At 54.5% G+C, this 27,725-nt stretch overlaps 1 protein-coding gene across 2 annotated transcripts in view; it reads right to left on the reverse strand.

Annotated features, from left to right (window-relative positions):
• Window positions 1-27,725, reverse strand: part of ASIC2 (acid sensing ion channel subunit 2) — a 1,177,580-nt gene that overhangs the window by 254,648 nt on the left and 895,207 nt on the right. Inside the window, exon 1 of one of the 2 annotated variants that reach the window (XM_075559254.1) lies at window positions 21,020-21,727. The exons of the other annotated variant lie outside the window; for it this stretch is intronic. Within the exon in view, the coding sequence (XP_075415369.1) occupies window positions 21,020-21,727 (708 nt within the window). Of the gene's footprint in view, window positions 1-21,019; window positions 21,728-27,725 lie in introns of those variants that run through there. 2 annotated transcript variants of the gene reach the window in all.

Below are 27,725 nucleotides of genomic sequence, written 5' to 3' on the forward strand. Positions count from 1 at the left end.
GCCAGGCTGCTAAACGCAAGGTCAGTGGTTCAAACCCACCAGCCACCCTGCAGAAGAGTGAGAACAGGGCTGCCTACTTCTTGTAGAGATGTACAGGTCCAGCCATCCCATGGACCAGTTCTCCTCTGTCTGAGACGGCCACTCTGAGTCCGAAGAGACTTGAAGACAGTGGTTTGGAGTTTCCTTTGCTGGCTCCTCGGCTTCGCAGCCCCATATTGCGCGGTGCTCCTCTCTACAAGCTCTCCCCGTGCGATCCCATCCGGCCCCCCATCCCTCAATACCTCCCCAATGCCCATCTCCTGACCTCCCCTCAAGCCAGAGTACATGTCCAGCTGCCTACTCGGCTGACTCAACATGTCCCGTTGGAACTCTGAAGTCCTGTCCTGGCCCCTCTCTCGGGCCTCACCTCCGCTCTCCCTGAGGCTCTCCCTTCTCAGTCAGGTTACAGGCAGCAGCCCAGGGGATCAGGTCCATGGCCTGGGAGTTCTGCTTGGGCACTCTGATCACACTCCTCACCCCAGCCAACACCAAGCTTCACGGGGTTGGCCTTCAGCAGCTCCCAAGTCGGACCCCTCTCACCTCCACCTGCAAAACCCCAGGCTGGCGCAGCACCATCTCATCCCAAGTATCACAGTCATGTCCTGCCCCGACTCATATCCAGCCCACACTGTGAAGCCAGAACCGTCTTCTCCAAGGATCTCTAACTCCCGGCGCTCCCAGACTGGGGACTCCAGTGACCTCGCTGCTCCTGGCGGAATAACCGAACTCGCCCCAGCCTACCCAGTGTCAGCACATATCACACTCTCCTCTTCCGTTCTCCAGACACCCCGATCCTCGCTGAAGCTCGGTCTCAGGGCGTGTGTGCCCGCTTTCTTCTGCTCCTAGAGCCTCCCATGCTTGGACATGCATATCCTCCAGGCCTCAGCGCCAGTGTCGCTCCTACAGACAGACCTTCCTAGCTGCTACGGTCCTGGCAGAACCTAACCAACAGCGTATTGCCAATGCCTCTCTGCCGCCACGCTCTCCTTCCCCAAGGTGGGTGCCTGCGGAGTCCTTACTGCCATCGTTACGATATGGGCCTGTGACACACACACACACACACACACACACACACACACCACCCCCCACCCCCACCTATGTCTTCCAGACTGCAAGCCCTAAGAAGGAAGAGATTGTTGTCTGTTTGGTTCTCTGTGGTTCAGTGCTAAGGCCTGTTACAAGGGAGATACCAGATTAATATTGCAACTGATTACAGGTGAATGATTCTTCACTGGGCACCTATTTTTTAAATGTTTGTTTATCAGAAAGGTAGAGCTCTGAGCAAACCAGGGACCCGAACATGCTCATGATCATATCATCAGTGTCACCACGGTCACCCACCTCTACTGTCATTATCATGTTCACAGTCATCATCGTATACAAGACCCACCCACCCCCATCCCAACGTGCTTCTACTGCCTCACAGGGAACAAATCAATTTCAAATCCCTTGATCTCTTGGGAATCTCCAAACGACATCCCACTGGGAGAAATGAGTCATGGACTTTTGTCCACACCTCCCAAATGGAGAAACGATGTCCCCTTGCCGGAGCTCACTCAGCTCCATGTCGGAAGAGAGGGCCTCAAACCCAGAACATGGCCCTTCCATGCAGCATCCTTCCCACGGAGCCCAGGCCTCCCGATGCCAGCAGCCTCCTTTGCCCGGCGGGCAGCTGAATCCATTCCAGTTGAGGCCTTCACCCCATTTTCCTAACAGTCCAGAAAAGAAATGGCCTGACTCTGTGCGGTTTCATCCTGGACACAGAGGAGAGAGGGGTTTGCTTTTTAAACGGGAATCTGTGATCAAGTATATTATGACTGCGAAGGGGAAAAGCTAAAAATATAAAAGCTTAAGGTGAGCTTAGGAGGACTTTTTAGGTGTTCAGGGGGGGGCGGTAGAATTACAAAATTAAAAAGAGTGGAAAAAATAAATGACTAGTGACTGCTTTTACTGCATGAGCTTACAAGCGAGAGTGGGGAATTAAAAAGTTATACAGCTGGGGCTGCTCGCCATGACTTACCACAGATGAATCCACCATATTTATAGCCTGCTCCCTTTTTCTATCTCCTGATCGTGAGCAGTCCCCTGAGAGAGGGTTGCTGCTCTCCTCCCCGGGGCCCAGTGGGCTGTGCATGCTCAGCAGAGTCATGGCCAAGAGCTGGGGGATGACTTATGAGGACGGGTTTGCTGGCTGCCTCTATGCCTGGGGGGAGGAAAGACTCCTCATTCCATTCACAGCCCCTGGACAGCGTCTGCTCATGGAGCTATGTGTGTGTGTGTGTGGGTGGGGGGGGGTGTCAGATGCTCACAGGCATCTTCCCTGGACACCACTAGGACTCCGAGGGCATGGATGTGCAGAAAAAGAGATCAAGCCAACGCCGTTCCTGTCTAGTCAACCCCAGCTCAGAGCCACCTCACGTGTGACCGAGGACAAAGACGCCATAGGTTTTCTTGCCGCAATCACCGGGGAGCAAATTTCCAGGCCTTTCTGCTGCGGTGCTGAGGGGTGGGTTCAAAGGGCCACGCTTGCCGGCAGTAGCAGAGCACAAACTGTTTGAATCACCCAGGGACCCAAGTCAACTAGCCCACTTCGTCTGGAAATAGCCTGGCTGGGGTTTGAACTGACACCTGTCTGGTCCCAGTTTGCTCTCGCTGGATGGCTTTAGGTAAGTTACCTGGCCACAGCCGGCTGCCCTCTCCTCCTTGCTGATGCGGGAACAGTATACTCTACTCTCAGGCCTACCTCTCAGCAGCGATGGGAAAGCACTTTGTACACAAGGCTCTGCACGAAGAAACCCTGGTCGCAGCCTCTGATGGTGGGGCCCCCTGCTTGCCAGCCCCGTGGTCAGCACCCATCCATCGCGAGAACAGCACTGGAGAGAGCGAAAGACCCATGTGGGCAGGAGAAAACAATGGTCGGCAAAACTCAAAACACAGACGCGGTGACCCAGGGGCGCAGTAGGACCGCTGGCGTCTTGCCTTTCTCAACCACCCAGAATCCTCTGATATCGACACTGACAAAGACCGCAAAGGTCCCAAGTCCAAATCAGACCCACTGCCCACAAGTCAAGGTCCGCTCCTATAGACCCTATGGATGGAGTGGAGCTACCCTACAGAGTTCCCCACACTGTAGCCTTTACAGAAGCAGACTGCCACATCTTTCTCCCATGGAGTAGCTGGTGGGCTCGAACTGCCAACCTTTCGGTTCTCAGCCAAGTGCTTTAATCGCTGTGCTACTAGGGATCCTTCAAGGATACTCGATTGCACCCAGTGACTTTGGTTTTATGAAAGCACTCATGTCTGGTCCCTGAATACAAATGGTTGGAACTCAACTGCTAACTGAAGTATGGATCACCCAGCAGTGTCTCTGAGGACAGACCTGGCAGTGGGTTCTGTAAAGAGTCCAGCCAAGAAAAAACTATGAAACACTGTTCGACGCTGCAACACTGGGGCGCCATGATTCAGAACTGGCTCCATGGCAGAGTCTGGGCTTGCGGGAAGGAGACTCCACCAGTGAAACAACCATCTCTGAAGATGGAGTTTGGGGTTTGAGTCATATTTTTCAAAGTTCCTCCAGGTGCTTTGAGTTGAGAATCACTGACTTAAACACTCTCCTGCGGTGATGTAGTGGTTATAAGTTGGGCTGCTAACTGCAAGGTAAGCAGTTCAAAACTGCCAGCCACTCTGTGGGAGAAAGAAGAGGCTTTCTAATCCCATAAAGAGTTACAGTCTCAGAAATGCACAGGGGCAGTTCTACCCTGTCCTATAGCATTGCTGTGAGTCTGCAGCGACTTGATGGCAGTGAGTTTGACTTGGGGTTTGGGATTATTGCCCAGGTGGAGACTTAGGGGCCTAGAGAGGGGTAGCTGAGGCCCAGGCTCACCCAGCACTCAGCAGAGTGTAGACTCTGGTCTCCAACATCTTAGCTTCCGACTCCCCTGCATGGCCTTCCTCCTGCAGTTGTGGTCCTAGAGACCAGATTGTTTCGGTGCCCCCTGGTGTCTGAAAGATGCCCTCTACCCCCATCCATTGGCCTCCAGGACTTCACATGTCCCCAGAGAGCACCTGGGGACCTTGGAGACCTGCGCTGTCTCCTGCCTTGCAGGTCTGGGTCTGGCTGGCCTGCGCACTTGCAGAGGAAGTGGAGAAGGAGGCAATTATCTGATGTATTAGCAGGCCGGTCCCTGCAGCGCTCCTGTGAGCCAAAGCCATAAATACAAAATGGTAATTTCTCTCCGGAAGCCTGGTTCCGCCTCCCACACAAGTCCCCTCCCACCAGAAGTCATATACCACTGCCTGGTTGTCCTCTCCCGGATGGGTGGCAGTGACTCGGAGTTATTTAAAATCTCAGGCAAAACCTGCTTTTCCAAATCTGAATCATCACCACCCAGTAGCCTCAGGTCTCCTCTGCAGCTTCTCGGTCTGGCTAGAGCGGCTTCCCCTAGCCTTCCGTGGCAAGTCATGAAAATGTCCACGAGCTATGAATGAATGCGTCTCTGTGGTTCGAGTGTTAGTTGCAGGCTTTGCTCCCTCCCGGCCAGGGAGGGAAGAGATATGAGCTGCAGGGGAGGCTTGGCCTCCTACCAGTCTGGCGACCTTGAGCGAATGTCTCCACTTGCCTGGGATTTACAAGTCTTCCGCTACCTTCCCCAGCGTTGCTGGAGAAAGCCAAGTCGAGAGCGAGTGGAGCAATGTTTGCACAGGCCACCTGGTAAAACTCTTCCCCCATCACCATAACCAGCAGATGGGACGGTCCAAGCTTGAACCCAGGCCCCTGATTCTTAACGATGATCCCCTAAAGGTCAGTTCTCAGCACAGAGGAGAAGGACTTACTTCTTTCTCGAATGGAAACAGGCCGAAGTTGGAGCAGATGGTAAAGAGGGGGCTTGAAGGATGAGGATGCGTTTCCCAAGAGGACAGAAGGGCTGCCAAAGGGGGTTGTCTGTCAGTTTGGGTCAAAGGACCAGCATATTCAAAGGCAGGCAAGACGGAGAGAAAACAAGGAGCCAGGGAGTTGCAGGCTGTTCAGTAGGGTGGTCTGCATGGCCAGTGGGGGTCAGAGCCAGGCACTTTCATGAATGCGTGGGTTTATCTTGTAGGCAATGGGGCACAAAGTGATTTGAGACAGGACGGTTTCATGACAAAGACAACCAATGGCTGGTCCAGGTCCCCAGCAGGAAACAGGAAAAGCCCATGAGGACACCAGCCCTTGGCCAAGTCCTAGGATCGGCAGAGGGGAGGGGCTTCATCTTGATACCTGTAGAGCCCGAGCAGTGCCTGGTGTACACGGACAGTCGGAGGGTGCGTGGAGTTACAGAAACCGGAGAAGGAGTAAATGAATGTACAAAGTAACAGAATGACAGCAACACAATCCAGGGTCTGAATGAGGGAAGGGCCCAAGGGATGCGTGGCTGGGGAGCAGCCTTAGCAATCCCAGCTAATGGCCTCGCAGCAAGACAAGCACAGGCTTCTGACTGCATTACCTAGAAGTGCCCTGTTACTGGAACAGCTCCCTGGAATTGAGGGTTTCCCCTCCCCTCCCCTCCCCCTCAGTCAGCAGACAGAGACTGATGACTGCGATCCAGTAGGAGGCACTTCTCTCCGCTTCACACGGAAAAAAATCAGATAAGCCCAGAGATGCCCTGCGCTGCTCCCCCTGGCAGGGGGACTCTGGTGCCATTTCCCCATTCTCACGGTCTCTCTAAATGACTAGTCATTTCAATCTCATATAAAGACAAAGGCAGGAGTTAGTCTTCATAGAGACCTGCCAATCACAGCACTGCCTGCATCCTAAGCAGCAGCAGCACCAGTAGCAGCAGCTCCCGGCTGCCCAGAGGGACTTCTGCTGGAGGAAGAGGCTTTGCTTCTCAGCGGAGGAGTCAGGACTGAGCTCCGCCCAAGAGGGACGACCCGGAATGAAGTGCCAGCGGTGATATACTTAGGGCTCTCTTTCCCTCATACTTAATAGATGTGGTCCAAGCGCCACGGACATCCTTCCTCGGAGTCTGTCGGAAATGCAGACCCAGTCTCTACTCAGGAAGTGCCGCACCAGACTCTGGAATTGAGCAATAGGTCTGCAAGACTCACAGGCACCTAGTGTTGTCAACATTGGAGAAACCCTGCCCGGTGGTGATCCAGGGGTCAGTTCCCTGGCCAGGCTTCCCAGGGACCTCTGGGAGGAATCAGGGAAGACTTCTCTGAGGAGGTGGCCCGGTCACAGAGACTTGTGATGAAGGGGCTTGATCAGCTCTTCCCAGAGTGGTCACTCACCACCAGGGGAAGTGCCAGAGCAGGAGTCAGAACTGACCCTGGGCAAGCTGACTCCGGCCGGCCGGAGCTTGAGTTGTCCATCTGCAAAACAGGAAGGATTCAGCTTGCTTTCGTGATGCCCGTGGCTAAAGGTGAAGGGAAGGTGGGGGCAGAGGTAAGAGATCTCTCCCTTTAGCTTGAGTCTGACTCGTGGGGGGCCGTGCTGACTGAGCGGGGCTCCTTGGGTGGGTTTGTTGGCTTCATCTTTGCAGAAGAGGCTCATCAGACCTTTCTTACATGGCACTGCTGGGCGGGCGCAAACCAACTTTTCTGTTACCAGCTGAGGACAAGTCACCAGGGCCACCCAAGTGAAAAACAAAATTAGTTCCCGCCAAGTGGACTCTGGCTAGTGGAGAGCCCACGTCTGCCAGGGTAGAGCCGTGCTGCACAGGATTTTCAATGGGTGGCTTTTCAGAGCCAGACACCAGGCCTTTCCTCTAAGGCACCTCTGGGTGGACTCAAACTCCCAACCTTCCCGTTAGCAACCCAGCACGCTGATGGCACCCTCCAGGAACTCCAAAACCAGGCCAGGGGTCCTATGTTCACCATGGTGACCCTCTATTCTGACCTGAGAGGCTCCCTAAGGAAAACCTGTGTGAAGATCCTGCCCTGATGAAGATCCATCAGCAGGGGCCCATGGGTGACAATGACCCCACCCCCACCCACCAGCAGTAGTTCCAGAAGGGGCTGGCCCTGGCAGTCTCACCGTGCTGCCTGTCCACAAGGGCTTGCTGTTGGATTCTTGGGCTGGCAGTGTTTTTCCGCTCTAGTGGCATGATTTTTCAAAGCTGAGTTGTCCTAGGGACCTGAGGCTACATGCCATTAGCATTCCGGGGGTCATGCCTGGGAGCTCTGGAATCACAATGTTCCCGGCCACTGTGTGGGTGAGTGTCGTGGAAGGAGCCAGATGCGCTTGAGGCAGGAAAGAGCTGGGAACTGAGAGACAGGGCGAGTCTTCCAGCAAGGGTGGAAGGAGGCAGATCTGCCTCCCTGGGGGCCGCTGGCTGGCTGCTCCCAGTTTAGAATGCCTTTTTCGGGATCTCTGTGTGGCTTCCCCTTCTCATCCCTCAAATCTCAGGAGACACACCAGTCAATTCCTCATGGAGCCCTCCCAACTCCCTGCCTGTCTCTACCTCCCCCCCCCCCCCCAGTCCATTGCATACGGGCACCAGTCTCATTCAGTTCTTTGCTTGCTGCTTGTTCCCCACCCCAAAAGCACAATGAAAGAGAAAACGGAAGCCCACCGCTGCGGCCACTGAGTTGATTCTGACTCCTGGCGGCCTCATGTGGTCACAGAGCAGAACTGCTCCTTGGGGATGTCTCGCTGTGAGCTTTACCTGAGCAGATGGCCAGGCCTTGCTTCTGCGGGTCTGCTTGGTGGGTTGCAGCTATGACTTCAAGGTGATGGCCAACTGCTGGTGCCCCTCAGGGACTTTCACCACCCCACCCCCTCCAAAAAAACTCCAAACTTACCAGACCATTGAGTGGATTCCGACTCATCATGACCCTGAAGGGCAGGGTAGTTTCTGAGACTGCAGCTATATAGGAAAATCTCACCTTTGTCCCGGGGAGAAGCTAGTGGCTTTGAACCGCTGATCTTTTGGTTAGCAGCCTGGGAGGGGGCTGGGGATTTCTTTAACAGGCTTTCTTAGCATTGTTCTCCCTCAGAGTGACTGGCTGGTCTGAACTGCCGACCTTCTGGTGCACAGCCCAACACTTTATCCACTGCACCACCGGAGCTCCTTCTCCAGGGAGGAGCTCCACGTCCCCCTAGCTAAGAGAATGCTTGCCACAGGCGAGTTCTAGACCACTCTCCACAGGATCAAACGAGTCCCCACGCTTTGATGGTTCAAGACTTGTTCATGTTCTGACCCTTGATCCTGCGGAGGGAGCACTCTCTACTGCTGGGCTGGCCCCGATCTGGGTTGGCATGATCCCTGATTTGTATATGATGGTGACACATGCCGAGAAAGGAGAGGGTGAGAGGGTGGCATAGACTGAGTGAGTTTGGGGGAGTGGGAAGGATGGGAGAGATCTCTTTGGTGAGGATGCACAAGGTGGTTTACATGAAGGGGTGCTGCAAGCCATGGACACTCTCAGTTGCTGCTCACCAAAAGGGTAGGGATTCAAGTCAAGTGCACCCTGAGGCACGTTGGGAAAAAGTCCTGGCAATCGGCATCTGGAAAACCAGCCTGGAGGAAACCGCTCTGAAGCACAGTCCTACGCTCACAGCCAGGGGCCTCTAGGAGTCCAGAGAGACTGATTTGGTTACTGCAGAGCAGCTTGAGGTGGGATTTAAAAATAAATAGTATTTCTGTGTTGTTTCCGGTATTTGTTGTCCATGACACACACATGGTTGAAAGCAGGCACGCAGAGGGACAAGATACAGAGTAATCAGTCAAATCCACTCCTTCCCCATCTCCGCCCTTCCCTGTCCCCTCCCTGTGGCAGCCCTGGTACAGATACCCCTGTCTCCCCCCGAGACACAGGCAGTGCATCTGTAGGCACACTGCTATGTGGAATAGACAGGGCTTCTGAGGCAGAGATGGCAGACCAAGGCGCCCGGGCATGGAAGTTGGCAAACTCTCCTGAAAGCGTTTGTGGGAATCAGTTTTGAAGTGGCTTAGCTTAGGGATTCTGTACCAAGAACCTATGAGTCCAGGTGATGGGAAGCAGGAGAAGGTGATGGGTCGTTTGCTATCTCATTGGCTGGTTAAGGCGGGAGGGAGCCAGAGGTCCATGAAAATTACACGGTCCAATGGCTGTCCTTTCCCACCATGACAGTCAGGTTCTTATCACCACTCCCACAATGGACTTTGTAAGCCCTGGTCTCCTCATCTATAAAATGGGTACAGCAGTACAGACTCCACCCCCTCCTCTAGGCAGCTGGCATGAGGATTAAAGAAGATAACATGTACCATGTCTTCTGTCCCCTTGCGACTCTCTCCACCTCCTGCCCTGACCCATTGCCCTCCAGGTTCCAAAGGCCTCAGTCCCTTGATCTGGTCGCAATGTCGCTTTCGGCGTTGTCTCTCTGAACCTCGGCTTCGTTGTGGTGAAGGTGGCTACAGTGACATGCTGGGCATCACTCTGGACACAGAGCAATGTTCAGCGCCTGTCCCCACTTCCTTCTTCCCACAGCATCACCGAGCCCCGAACCCACAGACAACGAGCCAACGTCTTGTCCTCGCAAAGAAAAGAGGTGCCTGAGACCCCCGAACCCAGCTGGGGTGTCCAAGATGAGAGTGAGAAATGACGGCCATGTTTGTTTTCTCTGGCTGGTTAAACTTGTCGATGCTCCTGGAATCTTCAACAAGAACCCCTGAAAAAAGGCTCTCACTCCCTGTACCATCAAAAATGTAATGTAATTATAGCGATGTTAAATATCCCCAGCTGTTCAGAGATATTTGAATCTTAAATCAAGCCTGCCTATAGACATCCTGGGGGCTGCAGCTGGGGATTCATACCAAGCACTGTACCAATGTGGAGGCGGAAAGTTCAAGCAGATACTCTGGACCAGCTTCTCCAAGCCCGCCATAGACAGCTACGTAGACAGTCACATGGAGTCGACTCCAACCCAAGGCCACCTTAGGGACCACAGAATGACATGCTGCACACCAAGTCATCCCCCTCATGGTCAAGTCCTTCATGGCAGCCGGGGTGCAGACCCAGGTCTCCCACACCCTAGCACTCCTTCTGCTTCACCAAATGGCCCCTCCTGATTCCCACCGCATATCTGATGTGTAAGCTGGTGTGTGTGGCTGGCACAGGCGAGCTAGGCGGTACTCTGTTGTGATCCAGGAGGTTTTCATTGGCTAGTTTTCTGAAGCAGATTGCTCGGCCTCTGATTGTTTGTTTGCTTTCTCTTAGTCTGATAGCGCTGCTGAAACCTGCCCACATCCCGGGAGACCCCATTGGCATTTGAACACCCGTGGACTAGCTGCTAGCATCGCAGCCACACACAAGCCCTGCACCCCGGTGGGTGGCAGAAGCCTTTGGTATCCCGGGCTTGCCCATCACCATCAGTGTGAGCATCTCCCAAATTCTGGTGTTGGCTGCATCGCCTCGGCGAGCCAGGGTCTCCAGCAAGGGCTGCGTAATCTGGTGGGTCATAAGCATCTATCCAAATAGTCTTTCAAATCCATGTGCATGGAGCATAAAGAGATAGTGTAGAATAAATGGTAATAAAGTGAACAAACACGCGTCTCACTCCAGAGCTTTTGAGGTGCTTCTATAAATCAAATCCCTTCTATAATGTGCTCGGTGAGACTGTGCTGGGAAGCAGAATCAGGCCTCATCTGCTTTCCCGAGCTGTATGCTTGGATTTATGGGCGTGAGTTCACAGTGGATGCCCGTGCCATTTCAAAGTGGGAAAATAATTTTCGTTGGGAGGGGTTCCAAGAGAAGATTAAACCCTTCACTTCCAGAGATCAAAGTATCAACAACTTACAGATCAGATATGCTCTTGGAATCTGAAGTGGGTGGCCAGCCTACATATTTGGGGAGAAAGTTCACAGGGAGGGGAGCAGATGCTGGGGCCACAGAACAGTGTCACCTGCACAACTGTCCTCAGAGTCGACCTCCAGCTTCCCAAGGTCCGGGAATGTGACTGGAGCAGCTCAGTCTCCCCCGATGCTTCCCTTCCATCAGGATACGCCATGGCCGGGAAACAGCAAAAGGCTCAGACATACCTGAGAGGTGTGGAAGGAAAATCGCATAATGTGCCCCCGGCCCCCGCCCTCTGCAGCCTCTCTACCCAATGCCCAGCCTCTCCAATGCCCCCGGGGTAACTTTTACATCCATGATCTTGCTTCCCCATCCCTGGGGGTCTCACAGCCGCTGGATTCACACTCCAGCCTGGGGGAAGGGTGGAGATCACTGGACTTGGGCCCTCTGGGCTGTTACATCTGACAGTGGGGGCAGGGGGGGGGGTCCGGACCCTGTGAGGCATTTGCCGAAAGCCATCCAGGCATAGGACATGGTCAGAACTTGAAACCAGAGCTTCAGATTTTCAAAGAAGGGAGGGAGGAAGAAAGGGAGGGAGGGAAAGTCATATTGCATTTCCTGGAGAAAATTGGGGGGACATGGAGAAGGATATGATCATATTAGGCCCACCTAGGGAATCCAGACACTCCCTTCATCTCAAGATCCTTAAATCCATCACATTTGCAAACCCCCCTCTTGCTACGGAAACTCACATGTGCATAAATTCTAAGGATTGGGATGTGGACCTGGTTTGGTGACAGGGCTGATTCCTGTCTATCACAAGCCCTCTGCATTTTGTTAGACTGACAGCCGGACTAGGCCCATCGCCCCTTTTGTGGACCCTGCTCTGGGATGGCAAGAAGGCTGCCCCAGGAACCATTGGGCCTCTGCTACTGCACAACCGGGTGCTCATTCACGGAGCCTAGTGCTGCTTGCCCGGGCATCTCCCTTGCTTCACTCCCAGAATGCTCCCTCCACAGGCCCTTTTACAGATCCAAGGAGTTGGCCATGAATGGGAGAGGGGTTACCTGGATCCTGTCTGCTCAGCATTCCTGGCCTTCAAAGGGCCCTCATGGACCAGCAGCTTCCACAGTCCTAGGAGCTTGCTCTGAATGCAAATCTCAGGTCCACGCAGACACCACGTCAGAATCAAATGTGAGAAGCGCGAGCCTAGAGGCTCCCCCATTCACCCACTGCCAGCTGGAGCCCACTGTCCAAGACCCTGCCTTGGGAGCAAGGGCCGGCCTCCAGGTAGGCAGAGGGAAAGTTGCTTCAACACCTGTGCTCAGCGGCCACGAAGAGCCCATGCTCTGTGGAGTCTTGCAGCGTCCCCAGGGTCATTAGGGATTTGGACGGCAGTCATCCACAGAGATTTTATTGGCTGAATTCTGGAAGCAGATCACCAGGTCTGTCTGCCTTGTGCATCTTAGTCTGGACGTTTTGCTTAAAGCTGTTCAGCCTAGAGCAACGCAAAAGTTTCTACGGACAGATCAGTAGGAGCTGTGCAGGAGGAACATGGGCTGGGAATTGAACCCAAGTGTCCCGCACAGGATGCAGGCATTCCAACAGCGAACCACCACAGTCCCCGCACATCCTGGGCCTTCGTCAACCAGAACTCGAATGCTGATTGCTCTTCCACGTGCAGCCATGCTGCCTTGAGTAAGCCGGCCTCCTCTCTTGGACCGCACCTCCACTGAGCTTGGCAGATAATGAGTACCATTCATGCCTTCGATGGCTGCAAGGATGAACGAGATGGCAATGCCTAGAGGATGTCCTCGGGAAGAGTAACGGAAGACCGGCCTGATGAGAAATGCCGCTCTGTCTGGCCAAGCTGGACCAGCATGCCTTGGTGGAAACAGCTGCGATGTAGTGCCAAGACCCTTGACTTCTGAATCCCAAGACCCGAGTTTCTGTCTCAACTATGTGCCAGTGCTATGACCTTGGACAAGTTGCTGAACCACTCCATGCCTCAGTTTCCTTCCCTGTAATTTGGAGGAAATAATACTTCCCACTTGTCCGCTGTCAGAATGAAATAAGATAAGGGATGTGGAAGTGCCTGGCAGAGAGAAGGGCTCAATAAACGCTTGTGGAATCGGAGGAAACAATTTACTAAGCAAATTAATAGTATAAACAGTGGTATCAGGGGAGATATTTGACATGCTCAGGAGAACAAACTTCCTGAGTCCGTTAGCAGCCTCTATTTGTTTTTACCAACAATTCATGTTCCAATTACAAGTGAGTCATCTATTTGTTAGCCTAGACCTGAGCTGGATCTCAATTTGGCAACATTTCCTTAGCAGGGACTTGAAGTTACCAGTGTCCTTGACAGTTTGAAAACCATAGTTCAGTTTAGCTTATAGCACAAACTCTTCACAACTCCCTGAGGAGATTCGCTTCTGTGGGTCTACTTTAACTCAGCCATTGGGCTGGAGCAGTCAGTGGATGGAAACTCATGATTGATCTATTCTTAGTACTAGAGCACCTCCAGACGAGTGAATGCAGCTCTCTCCTGGTTCTAGAACAGGACTGCCCTGAGGTCTACTCTGAGCTGCAGGGGAAGAAACTTGGAGCCAAGGCTGGTGAGCGCCCATCATTTCTGGAAGAATCTGTTCCTCGCAGCGTCCCTGAGTGTTGGCAGAAAGGTGGAAGAGGAGAGAATCTCAGCTGTGTTGCTGGACCAACACTTGGGGTGAATGCCGATTCTACTGCTTCCTGGTTGTGCGACACGGAACCTCCCGGAGCCTCCATTCCCTCGCCTGTAAAATGGGTTCCACAGCACTTTCTTGGTTCTGACAACGTGGAAGGTGACTGTTTATGTGCTGGGTGTTTCAGAGGATTCCTAGCTTTTGCACCCCCGGATTAATTTTCTGACTAATGGCCCCGGTCTTTGCAGGAAAATGGACAGGGCTTCTGAGTCACCTTTGTCGCCTCAGAGCCTCGCACGCAGAAGGTGCTTCATGAACGTTGGTTGACAGACTCGCTGGACAAATGATCCCATCAAATCACACCTCTTTACAGTCGTCTTTAGGAGACAGCTAGTAGGATCCACCTCACGGCAACCCTGTGTGCAGAGCTTAAAGCACTGAGCGGACCTGCTGCAGCCTCCAGATCGATCCTATGTTTGCACCCGTTGGCCCCACCCCTATGTCCATCCATTTCCTCGAGGGCCTTCCCTTTCTGCTGACCCCTCCTTTACCCAGCATGGTGTCCTTCTCCAAGGGCTGGTCCCTTTTGATAACAGGCCCAAAGCACATAAGATCAAGTCTCACTAGCCTGGGTTCTAAGGAATAGTCTGGCTATACTTCTTCCAAAATGAATTTGTTCGTTCTTCTGACAGTCTATGGTAAAAGCACGACCCTTTGCAACACCATAGCCTTGTTTTTAACGCTTTCAAGAGGTCTCGTGAAGCAGATGTGCCCGGGGCCATACATCATTTGATTCCTTCACTGCTGCTTCCAAGTAAAATGAAATCTTGGACAACTTCAATCTTTTCTCCGTTTATCATGCTATTGCTCATTGGTTCCGTTGTGAGGGTTTCCCCCCTTTATTTATGCTGAGATGTAATCCATACGGAGGGCTGTGGGCTGTGACCTTCATCCGCAAGTGCTTCCAGCTCTTCTCACTTACAGCGAGCAAGGCAGCAGCATCTCCAGGTCACAGGTTGCTAAGGAGATTTCCTCTAATCCTGATGCTGACTTCTTCTTACTGTTTCTCAGATTATTTTCTCAGCCTACAGATTGAGTACGATTGAAAAGAGACACCTCTGGCGTACACCTCCTCTGATTTTCAACCGTGCAGTAAAGTAGCCCCCGTCTCTGTTGGAATGACCGCCTCATGCTCTATGCCTATTTTCCGTGTAAGCACCATGAAGTGCTTGGGAATTCCCATTCTGCGTGTTGTCTAGCTCTAATTTGTCATGGTGCACGCAGAAGAATGCTTTTGCACAGTCAATTAAACACAGGTAAACATTTTTTTCCTGGTATTCTCTGCTCTCAGCCATGATCCATGTGACCTCAGCAGTCATATCCCTCTTTCCAAGTCCTCTTCTGAATCCGGCTTGGATTTCTGGCACTTCCCTGCAGATGTACCGCTGCAGCCCCTTTCTAGTTATTTTTAGCATAGTTCTACCTGTGGGTATGGATGACATTGTCCAGTAATTTCTGCTTTCCATTTGCTCCCCTTTCTTCGGGATGGGCACGAATATAGACCCTTCCAGATGGTTGACCAGGTAGCTGTCTTGCAAATTTCCTGCTGTAGATGAGTGAACAAATGGCCTACTAATTACCAGCCATGCTGATGACTGGACGGAGTCTATTGGGCAGCCGTGTGATTGATGCCTTCAGGACTGGCCACAGTGGCCCCTAAATGACCACTCTCAGAACCAGCCTACTGGTGGTCAATTTGGTTATCCGCAGACCTGAGCAGCACTCACACTTGATTCGCTGATTTCCCTGAAGTCGAATAACCAGTGAAGGTCTTTTCATGTTCCTTGTATAAATGTCTATTTAATCACCATCGTGTCTCTAGCACTTCAATAACGTGTACATTTCCCTCTTAATCACTGCCTCAGCTCTACAAAGAGAAGCACTGGCTGGCTGGAAAGCCCAGGCCATCTGCAGTATTTAAGCCCACTTTCCCCAATTGCCCACTTGGACATAAAACTTTTCAGCTCTGTCCCATTGGTCATTTGGTTCGCAGAGGAAGGTACTGCAGCCAAAGTTACACAGTGGGGCAGAGAAGAGTTGAGGTTGGAGTGGAACTCACAATGGCCTCCCTGCCTGCCACTGCTCCTTCCACATGCAGCGCTGGAAAGAGCTTTGGACTTTGCTTCAAAGCCCAGCTTGGTTATCAGCTGGCTCTGTGACTGTTGGTAGATTGCAGACCCTCTGTTGTGGGTTACGAGGTGCCCCTTATATCTGGGAATATAATTCCATCTGGCAATAGAGATTTCTTCCTTATGTTAATTAGGTGGTTTATTTTTTATTAAAAAATAAATACACCCAGTGCCTTGGAGGCTATAAATCTTTAAAGGAGTAGAAAGCCTCATCTTTCTTCCAAAGAGCAGCTGGTGCATTTGAACTGCCGACCTTGTAATTAGCAGCCTAATGCATAATGCACTACACCATAGGGATCCTTTCCAATATTGTCCCCTAGCCAAGTTCACTGCCATCAAAGAATGTACAGATGTGCTTTATACAATTGATGTATGTATGGATTGTGATAAGAGTTGTATGAGCCCCTAATAAAATGTTTTAAAAAAAAGTTCACTGCCATCAAGTTGATTTTGACTCATAGAGACTCTATAGGATAAAGTAGAACTGCCCTTGAGGGGTGCTGAGGCTGTAACCTTTACTGTCAACCTTCTGGTCAGCAGCACGACTCATAACTCAGGATGCTACAGGGGCTCTAGTTCAAGAACATTTGAACCCGTATATCTTAAACCAACCACTGTTGAGATACATGAGACTTCCCAGGCTATTGCCACCCAGTGGATCACAACTCATAGTGACCTTAACAGAATAGAGCAGAACGTTCCCTGGGGGTTCCCGAAGCTGTCCGTGACTACAGGAGCGTTCTCTTGCAGAGAACGGGTAGATTCAAACTGCTGACCTTGTGGTTAGCAGCCCAACACCTAAGACCATATGCCAGAATCAAGAATGCTAGGCTGTCAATCAGGGTCTCCCAAGAACACCCAAAGGACCCTGCCTTCCTTCCCCCCTCGGAGCTGGTAGCTTGACTTCAGACTCGCAGCCCCCCAAACGAGGAGAACATGAATGTAGGTTTGTTAAGCACACCTGTTTGTGACAGTCGCACACAATAACGAAGACTTGTTTTAAAGGTGGATGGTTTGAGACCTGCCCGGCCCGGTCCGGCCCACCCCAATGGCCGGTGTTACTGGCTGCTGACCTTGAACGAGATGCTCACAGCTCGCGGTAATAATGGAAACAGCGCATGCGCATGGAGTGCTGACTTGCCGCCGAAAGCTGTCCTAAGCACTTTCCATGTATTAGCTCATTTAGTCCTCCTGCTCTGCAGGCAAACGGGTCTTTCTCGCCCCCCCGCCCCCGCCCCCCAAAGCCATCCATCTCGGACGATTGGCCTGCCTGGCGGGCGGCCTTGCCACAGAGTGTGCTGCTTTTACAGTGTGTTGCTGAAGTGACGTCACGGTCTCTGCTGCTGGTGGTGCAACGCCAAGCAGCCTGCTCGATGGGACCCAGAGCGATGCAAAGCCGAGGCAGGCCCGGCTTTGGGCAAAGAGGGGCCCTTCAAAAACTGCACGGGGCTGACCTGCAGAGGAGGTGAGGAATGGGGAGAGACGTGGGAAAGAACAGTCTCTGGCCGGGTCAGGAGTGGGGATGGGCTTTGGGGAGTAGGGACAGAACTGGAGGGTCTCCCTCCACGGTCTAGCAGTGCCTAGTGGAAGGAGCCAGAGCATTGGAGTCAAACATCAAAACCCTTAGTTTGGGTCCCAGACAGCTACTGTCCCACCCATCAGCACCCTTCCCGACTACCCCCAGCTCTGCAGTCACTTTGAATGGCGCGCGCTCAGTTTCCCCAGGGATCTTCTGTACACACACACACACACACACACACACACACACACACACACCCCTTTCCCTCCCTCTCTCTCTCCGGGAACTCCTGTTTAGCCTTCAAGACTCAGCCTAGCTGTGGCCTCCTCCAAGAAGCCCCCAGGGTCCTCAAGCCCAATCTGGATACGTGTGGACCCCATAGCACCTCTGCACCCTCCTGGCCTCGGTTCACACCGCCCTGTTGTCAACCACACTGCAAGCTCCCGGGGACACTCGCCATTCCCACTTCACTTCATGCCCCAGCAGCGAGTGAGCGAGTGCGGAGCTCGGCACAGAGCTGACACCCCGTACGTACGTACGCACGTAGACACTGGGTGACCGAATGAATGAAGCAGGAAATGAGCATCTCCCGGCGCAGGTCAGTGGTGAGGAGACAACAGGATGATGACAGCGATACTAATGAATAACTGCTACTGCCAGATGCAGAGACACTGCGCCCAGGCCCCTGCCCACACGGTAGCAACAGCCAGTGAGCACGGAGCACCTGCTGCTATCCAGGCATGGGCTTGTCACCACACGCAGGTTCCCTTCCTCCCTGCTCTGGGAGCTGCCGATGATTCCTGAGGCTTCAGGAGTGGAGCGGAGCAGAGCGCAGCCCAAAGACATGGCTAGGGAGGGGCAGAGCCCGAACCCTGAGCCCTGATCCCTCGGACACTCCCTGCTCCACGCTGCCTCCCAACGCGGGTTCCTGCTCCTTGTTCTTTCAGGGACGCTGGATGGCCTGACCCTGCTCCAATCCCTTAAATCATTTTCCAAGTCCCAGTGCCCACGTGGCTCAGCCTCAGTCTGCCCCCTACATGGTTCCCAGGGAGGCCACCTTCGTCCACCTCAGGAAAACCCAGGGGAGCAGAGTCGGGGACACCCCAGCCCTGATGTCAGGGAAGCAGTGGGCAGGCAGTGCACTGGGCACTCAGGAGCAGGGCTGCTTTAGGGAACCACTGAAGGATTAACCCCTGCACACCTGCAACAAGCCAACAGAGGTGAGGTTGATCAACATATGGGCCTGCAGAATAAGACCCACTAGACATTTCTCAGCACCTGACCACTCCCTCTCCTGCTGAGCTTCTTTCTAGACCATGGGAATGAGATGTTGGGGACAGCTGGCAGATCTTGTACAAGGTCTCCTGGTGCCTCCACCATATCTGTTGTACTGAGCCCCTGAGAGTTTGGGAAGCACAGCTTTTGAGGGAGCGCATGGAATCCTGATCCCCAAGACCCCTTTCCCTGTCCCCAGAAGGAGTAAATGTCCAGAAAATGGCTGGTTCTCACTGGGTGTTCCGTGGTGTTTGGGGGAGCAAACGGAGACAACAAAGACTCTGAGTGCTCATTTCCCAAGCCTGTCCTGAGCACCTGCCATGTGCCGGGCTCTGTGTGGGGTGCAGGCACCCCAGGGAGAAGCTGCTAGGGTTCCCAGAGGTGGGGACAGACACAGACCACTAGGTGGGAGTGGAAAGAGCGACACGAGAACAGGGTACCAGGGCAGGGGTACCACCAGGTAGTATTTAAAGTCAGGCTGAAAGGCCCAGAAACCAAGAGACTGTTTTGGGAATGGATAATTGAGAGCTACTCTGCATCTAGTCTTAAAGCAAAAAAAAATAGGGAAAGGTGGAAGCCAGGGTTGGCATCCCAGACGAGAGGGGTTAGGACCCCTTATCATGGGACCGAGGCTCTGACCACCCAGATGCCCTGGGTGTGTTTGCACTCCCCACTCTTCAGGGAGGACTAGGGTTTGGGGTGAGGTGTAGGGCCTGATCCAGGGGTCCTCTGTGAAGAGAAGTCCAGGCTCAGAGAGGATGGGTTACATTGAGGCTTCTGTATAATGCATTCGGTGAGACAAAACATTGGGCTTTGGATTAGCTAGTTCTAGGCATTGGATAGCTTATTGGCACCTCAAAATTGTCGTCATTAAAATGAGGGGGATAGAGAATGTATTCCTAACCCAAGGTTGTAAGCATCTCTGGTGGCACAGTGGGTTAAGCAGCAGGCTGCTAACCAAGCGGTCGGCAGTTCAAACCTATCAGCTGTTCTGTGGGAGCAAAAGGAGGCAGTCTGCTTCTGGAAGCAGTTCTACAGGGTTACTATGAGTGGGAATCCACTTGCCGGCAGTGAGGGGCGACACAGGCTGCTGTGAACGTCAAAAGTGAATGCTGACCGCAGTCCCACACACCATGACACAGATGATCAGACTGACGGTGGGCGGGCCCGAGTGAGAGCTCTGACCTGGGAACCGAGCAGTGAACTCGAAGCTAACTCTTGGGGCTGCTAAGGATAATCCACGAGGCATCTTTATTCCCGTCCTTCCTCTGTGGGACTGGCTCAGAATGGGGTCTGAGTTGCCACTTGGAAAGAAGCCCATGGCAATGGCCTCTCCTGCTGGCTGGGGCAGAGGGAGTCACCAGAAAGGATTGCAAGGCGGCTGAAAAGCCCAGTAAATAGGGACTGTTTGAAGACTAGATCGCCCAGGGCTATGCTACCCGTGGACTTGCAGCAAAGCAGGTCGGGCAAGATGCAAGCTAGCCAGGGTTGCCATCCTACCCAAGGAATGCCCAGTCAGCCAACCAGGGGCCTAGCCTGACCGGCTTCCATGCCAACACCTGTTGGAACATCTCTGTATCATCAGGAAAAAACGCTTTGTCAGACATGAGCCCTCAGAGTGACAAACACAAACTGGTGAAGACCACCACCAGAGCAATGCAAATGAACACCATCCTCACCCCTCCAGCCTTCCCTGCACTCTTGGAAAGTCCCAAACCCACCTGCGGGGTGTTTACACACAAATGGCTGAACAAGCCTGAGCCACGCTGTGCCCTGGCGCCAGCACTCCTCCTGGGCGTACACCTGTCCGACAGCTGCGTGGTCCAGACCCTCAGCGAGGAGGAACCAGCACAGAAAATGGTTACAAACCAGGGCCCCAGCTTCTCCAGGCCGGCGGATTGCGATCGCGTCAACATCTCTGCCCCGCTGCTCCCGCTGTGCGGGGCAGGACTCGAGGCCCACAGGCCCGGACAGTTCTCAGCTACCTGCTGCAACTCAGCCTCTCTGAAGCTCGCTCAGGACCAGTGCTTTGGAAAGCTTGCCCCAGAGGCTGCCTTCCCGATGGGGGAGGGGCTCCCCTTCAGTGCCCCAGGCTCTAACCTTTGTACTCCAAAACCTTCAGCCTGCTTGCCCCCTCTGGTGCATCCCTGGCCTGCTTGACAAAACAGCCTCTTGCTCTGAGTTTTCCCCGAAACAACACATCCATGCTTGAGACAAGCTTCTCTCTCTTCCCCACCCTTCACCGAGCTGCAGGGCAGGTGCTCGGACTAGCATTCCTCAGGGACCAGAAGGAGCCCAGTTAAAAGTACTGGGGGGCAGGCACTGGGAGGACAGTGGAGTGGGTTTCTGAGGACCAGAAACTACTCCTTCAATAGTTGTGCTGAACTTCCCAGAACCTGGACCCAAGAGTGGGCTACACTTTGACCCCCAGGAGTGGTGATCCAGAGGGCATCCAACCCTGAGGGGATGGAAAGGCCGTCCTCCAGAAAGTATGGGGGGCTGGGAGGGGGAGGGGAGCGGGGTCAGAGAAGCAGAGGGTCCGCGCGGAGGGAACTCACGGAGGAGAAATTGTGCGGGCCGCAGAGCTCGCCGCGGTACTTGCAGGAGAGCAGCATGTCCTCCAGCTGGTGGCCCAGGCGGTCCATGAAGGCGGCGCTGATGCCCTCGAAGTGGCGCGGTGGCAGGAAGAGGCGGAAGTCGGCCAGCTTGCGGAACCACTGGCGGCGCGGCTCGTCGCCCCGCAGCAGCTCGCTGATCAGCGGGCGCGCCGTGCGGTTGGGCAGCAGCAGCCCGAGCCAGTGGCCAGCGTAGTAGAGGTCCCCCTTGGAGAGACGCGGGAAGCGCAAGGGGTTGTTGTTGCACACGGTGACGGCGGGGAAGGGCAGCTGGCGGCTCCACTCGCGGTGCACCCGCGTGTGCGACGGGAAGCTGAGCCAGTAGAGCAGGCGGTTCGAGGACCAGGACAGCAGCAAGCCGAGGGACGTGCAGAAGGCCAGCACCCACAGGGCCCGCCGCTGGAAGGAGCCCCCGGCCGCCGTGCGCCCCGCGCACATGTGTCGCAGCCCGTGCAGTTTAGCGCGGCTCAGCGACGGCCGCCCCCTGCGGGCGACCCCTGGCCCCTGCAGCGCCCGTTCGCCGCCTCTGCCGCTCCCGGGCTGCCCGGCCACCGCCGCCGCCGCGGGCGCCGGCTCCTCGCGGGCCATGCGGAAGCGTCCCGGGCCGGTGAGCGCGGCCACGGGCAGCCGGGCTCCGCCGCTCCGGCTCATTCATTCAGTCCGCGGCTGGCGACAGCGGCGGCGGCCCCGGCCGGGCGGAGCCGCCATGGGCGTCCGCAGCAGCGGTGGGAGCAGCAGCAGCAGCCGCGGCGGCCGCGCACAGCCCGCGCCAGGGAAGCGTGCGCCCGAAAGGAGCTCCCGCGGCGCGGCATGCCAGCCCGGCGCCGCCGCCGCCGCCTCCGCGGGTGCCCGCCGGGGACTGAGCTCGGCCCGCGCCCGCCGCCGCTGCCACTGGCTGCTCCGGAGCGTTCGCGGGCGCTCCTGGCCTCCGGTCTTCCGGGAGGACGCCCGACGCCGGGCACTATCTCTGGAGGGGCCCCACTTGGCGCCGCCTCCCCAGTCCCAGGGCGCTGCGCCCGCCTGCCCTGGTCTCGGACCTCGGGGGACCCTGAGCGGAGTCCCCCCTGCCCCGCCTAGCCCCAGCTTTTACGCTGGTCCTGGGAGAGGGGCCACTCGGCCACCGTGCCTGCTTTGGACATCCCCAAAGACCCTACGGGCCCGACTCGTAGCCCAGCGGTGCCGGGACACGCGAGAGGAGGCGCCAGGGAACGAGCGCCCCCAGAGGCGCACCGCGGCTCCCGGCGCGGCGGGTGGGGTGGGTGTGTACCGGGGTGAGTGGTCGCCCTGCTGGCAGCTCTCTGCCCCTGCCCTCCCCTCCCTCGGGGTCTTCTCCGCCACTCCACAGGCGACACTCGCCCGAGACCCGTTCAGCCTCCGGCCCGTCCCGCGCCCAAGCCCTGCGCCCTGCCCGCTCTAGCCTGGAGCTTGCTTCTCCGGCCGTCCTAGGGGAGGCTGCTCGCGCCGGGTCCCTTCAGGGCAGCTGGCCAGAGGGAAGTGTCGCTTGTTCTTCCGGCTGCCCCGGTGCCTCGCGTCTCCAGAAACGCCTGGCTTCGCTGTCCGCCGCCTCTTCTCCTCTGTGTTCCCCGAGGCGCCTGGGGCTGCGACTGCGGGGCCCCTGCTAGACCTCCGGGAGGTGCCCAGGACCCGCGGTTCCGCGTGCCCTTCTCCTCTGGGCACTTCCAGCCCCGGGTGGCGGCGGCGGCGGCGGAGCTCCTCTCCTGGCCGCCCGGCCCTCGTCGGGCCGCGGGCGAACTTGGGCAGCGGCCGCGCGAGGCTGGCGCGCGGGGCTCTGAGCACCTGCTCCTCTGCTCGCGGCCCCGCGGTGGCTCTGGGCGGGCGGGCGGGCGGGGCGGCGGCGGCGAGCGCGGTGCGCTCCTGGAGACGCGGTGCTGACGCGCCGGGCTCCTCCTCGCTGCATTTTAATTCCTGGCCATGGTGGCCGCTGCACACCGAGCGGGAAGCCTCTTGCCAGAGTCGGCCGGGTGGGGGAGGAGGAGTGGCAGAGGCGCGCGCTGGCGTGCTGGGTGCGGAGCGACAGAAACTGTGTTTATGTGGTGGCCTGGGCCTCGCAAGCGCCAACCCGGGCTTCTGGGTGTCTGAGAAGGGCAGCAGAAGGAGGGAGTCTCTGCGTCTGTACTTCAGGCCAGGGCAGCCGCTGTGGGTGAGTGGAATGCGTGTTGTGTAAGAGGGCACTTTTGTGCATGTCGTAGATGGGGGTATCTTGGAGTGTGTGGCAGCTGTAGGAGAGTGGCCACGATGGTCCCCATGGAAAGGCACAGAGTGGGCGTGGGTATGAATGGGTGTGTCTGTGTGGGGATGGGTGTCAGGGTCTGTGAGTGTGGTTGTATCCTTTGTGCTCGCCTGTGTGCCTCCAACAGGCTTCCCATGTCTGCCCAGCCCCCTCCTAACCAAAGTATGGGGCTCAGTCTGGCCCAGGCAGCCAAGCACCGTACCACTCTCCCAGAGCTCAGGAGCCATGAGCTAGGCCCTCCTTTCAGAAGCAGCCCTTGCCCCACTGGTGGGATCTCACTGCCACCATTCTCTCCTGGACTGGCCAAGGGTCTTCCACTTTACCCGTGGGTGCTTTTGGACACCATGATTTGGCCTCCTCAGTAGTCTGACCTGACTTGTTCAGGAGGATGGATGAGGCCGGCAGGGCACCGTGGGCACCATTGCATCTGCGACACCAGCTGGGCTTCGACAAGTGACCAGGACCCCCGCAGTCTATAAGTGGTGGGGTCTGCGTTCAGGTCCTTGGGACTCCATCTCCTCCATCTGCACCTCAGGGTCCTAGCAGTTACGTTTTCTGAGCCAGGGGTCTCAGGGCAAGGCTGGAATCTTGTTCCACTGCAAGGCTCACCCCACACAGGCCAAACACGATGGGCTCACTGAAGCCCCCTTGAGACTCTAAGCCCCCTGACTCCGCAGGCTAAGGAACTTTTCCAGAACTTTCTGGAGACTTGTCTTCGATAGGGGGGCGGGGCTGCAGGGGCTGCAACCCCTGTGAAAGGTTCCTGGAAGGTGGGGAACGGTGCCCCAGCAGATTTAGGGGGAAGAGACTTGGGCCTGGAGAGGAATTCACCCACTTTGTGAAGATGAGTTGGGGGCATTGTGGTCAGAGCTGTTGGGTGAGCAGCAGGGCTTGGATGGAGCAGGTGCAGAGACGTGGTGCTGGGGTGACATTTCCTTCCCCATCACCTGGAGCACATCCTTTCAACATCATCGCCGTGGGGAAGAGATGACGACTTCCTGAATGTTCTTTAGAGAGGAGGACATCTGATTCCGTCCATCCACCACACTTCACACAAGCACAATGCCACCCATCCGCAAGCCATACACACACAGGACCTACACACACATTAACACATACAAAACACACATGCATGTGAACACAGACACTATACACATACACAAATGAACACATACTATGCTATCTACATACACTCTAGGAAATAAACCGCACGGCCATCGAGTTGATGTTGACTCACGGCAGCCCTTTAGAACTGGGCAGAGCCGACCCTGTGGGTGCTCGAGACTAACGCCTTATAGGAGTGGAAAGCCCCGTCTTTTACCTGAGAAGCGACTGGTGGTTTCAAACTGCCAACCTTGCTGATCACACCCCAGCTTGTAACCACTGTGCCACCAGGCCTCCTGTATACATATACACTCACATATACATGTCAACATAAGTCGCAGACACACACTAGGAGGACCTTCTCATCCACCTGGGGAAAAAGTCATTTGAGTTGGGCTTTGCTGAAATTCTTCTCTGGATTCAGTTCCTTGAAAATATCTGTTGCTGTGTTGGGTGAGGGAAGGACTTGGATTTGCCAACTTTACCAGAGCCTTTATGAAAGGCTCACATTTCAGCGCTCCTAGCCCAGCCCTAGAGAGCCTGCTCATGCCACAGTGACCCCCATTCCAGCCAAGTGGGGTGTCTTTCTTTATTATTTAAATCTCAGTGCAACTATTAATCAAGCAGACAGACAAGCGAGCACATGTGGACTTTGTTGCCTTCCTTCCTAGCCTATCTTAGTCTGGAAGCTCTGCTGAAACCTGTCCACCCTGGGTGACCCTGTTGCTGGTGTTTGAACGACTGGTGGCATAGCTTCCAGTACTGCAGCAACAGACGAGTCACCACTGGCAAACTGACAAGACGGCAGTGGTCCCTGATCTCAGCACAGCCTGAAACACTCCTCCCTCCTCCCTCACCAATGCTTGATCAATCCAGCAAATATCTGTGCATTCTTCAAATCCCAAAGCAAGCATTGCCTCCCAGGTAAAAGTGTCATTGATTCCCGCAGAAAGACCGTGTCTTTATCATGTGCTCCCGATACCATCAGATTGAGAGCTCCATTCTAGGCCTTATCACAATGCCTTGCTAATCCAGCTCTTTCTTCTGCACTCAGCGTCCTGGAGGGCAGGACTTGGTCTCAGTCGTATTTGTGTCCCTAGCTTTCATTACCGAGCCCTGGCACATTGACAAAGCACACTGATAAAGGGGACGAGGGAAAAGGAGCTAATATTTCTTGAGCATCTACTATATGGCAGACACAAGACTAGATCCATATGTTAATTCTGGTATATTTTTCTCTAACCCTGGAGGGGAGAGTCTCTGACCTTTTTAGGTTTTTTAAAAAAATCATTTTATTAGGGGCTCATACAACTCTTATCACAATCCATACATACATCAATTGTGTAAAGCACATTTGTACATTCATTGCCCTCATCATTCTCAAAACATTTGCTCTCCACCTAAGCCCCTGGCATCAGTTCCTCATTTTCCCCCCTCCCTCCCTGCTCCACCCTCACTCATAAACCTTGATAATTTAACAATTGTTTTGTCATATCTTGCACTGTCTGACGTCTCCCTTCACTCTTCTGTTGTCCGTCCCCCAGGGAGGAGGTCACATGCAGATCCTTGTAATCACTTCCCCCTTTCCAACCCATCCTCCCTCCAGCCTCCCACTCACACCACTGGTCCTGAAGAGATCATCCGCCCTGGCTTCCCTGTGTTTCCAGTTCCTATCTGTACCAGTGTACATCCTCTGGTCTAGCTGTATTTGTAAGGTAGAATTGGGATCATGGTAGTGGGGGAGAAGGAAGCACTTAGGAACTAGAGGAAAGTTGTATGTTTCATCATTGCTACATTGCACCCTGGCGGGCTCATCTACTCCCTGAGACCCTTCTGTAAGGGGATGTCCAGTGGCCTACAAATGGGCTTTGGATCTCCACTCCACATACACACACACCCCATTCACTATAATAAGAGTTTTTGTTCTGATGATACCTGATCCCTTTGACACCTTGTAATCACACAGGCTGGTGTGCTTTTTCCATGTGGACTTTGTTGCTTCTCAGCTAGATGGCTGCTTGTTTACCTTCAAGCCTTTAAGACCCCAGACACTATATCTTTTGATAGTCGGGCACCACCAGCTTTCTTCACCACATTTGCTTACTCACTGCTTTGTCCTCAGAGGTTGTGTCAGGAAGGTGAGCATCATAGAATTCCAATTTAATAGAAGAAAGTATTTTTGCATTGAAGGAGTACTTGAGTGGAGGCCCAGTGTCCTTCTGCTACCTTAAGTCTACACCTATAGATATATGCCTTTATTTAGACCTCTATAAATGCCCTTTGCCTCCTAGCTCTTTCCTCTATTTCTGACCTCTTTTTACACTTGATGAACCAGAGGCTCAGTGAGCAGAAACAGAACCCAGCTCTCCCTCTTCCCAAAGCCCAGGATTTGTTCTCCTCACCGGCTTCTTTGGGGGAAAAATGATGCTAAAGGATAATGACATCATCATCATGTAGTACTTGTTCAGTTTATTCTAAAGGGCCCCTGACGCTATGGTGGTTCAGGGATGGGCTGCTAATATAGAGGCTGGTGGTTCGAACCCACCCAGGGGTTCAAACTCAGACAGTGGTTCTGCAGGCAGAAGTCCTGGGGGCTCTGCCTTCATAAAGATTGTGGCTTAGCAAACCCTACGGGGCAGTTACCCTCCGTCACACTCAGTCACATGGGGTCACTCGGAGTCTGAAACCCAGTCACACCAGTCTGTTTGAAGTGTTCTACATCAGAAACAAGTCTCTTAAGTGTTTTCTTCTCCAAAGAATCCTATGAGGTAACTACTGGTGTGCTCTCTCCTTCCAGGAAGAGGGATTCTTAGCACAAAATGCTGAAGAGACTCAGACAAAAGCCGCTCTGTTAATAAGCAGGGGAGCAGGCTTTGAACCCAGGCAGTCTGGCTCTGTCTCCTGTGCTCCTGAGCCCCCTCCCTCACCGGTGGGCACCCTCCTGGCTCCCAGAGCAGCGTCAACACACCTCCCCCCTGTGAAAAGCCTTCCTTTCCTGCCTCCTAGCTCCCTTGGCCAGGAAAACACCTTCACGAGGTAGTCCATGTGCAGACCCGCATCACCTTCCGCCAAGAAGCGAGAATTTAGCATTGTGATTTCCCAATAACGGGCTATTAAGAAAAATCTCTCTCTTCCTGTTTATCGCTGAAACATCTGTGCATCTACACATGACATTCTGTGATGTTTGCGGTGGCAAGAAAGGTTGACCAGCTAGCCAGCCGGTCTTCTGGTGTCAGCCACTACAGCCACCACCGCATGTCCCAGTTCTTCCTCCCACGGAACGCCTTTGTGGGG

Source organism: Tenrec ecaudatus, chromosome 10, assembly GCF_050624435.1.
Source record: "Tenrec ecaudatus isolate mTenEca1 chromosome 10, mTenEca1.hap1, whole genome shotgun sequence".
Lineage (NCBI taxonomy): Eukaryota > Metazoa > Chordata > Mammalia > Afrosoricida > Tenrecidae > Tenrec > Tenrec ecaudatus.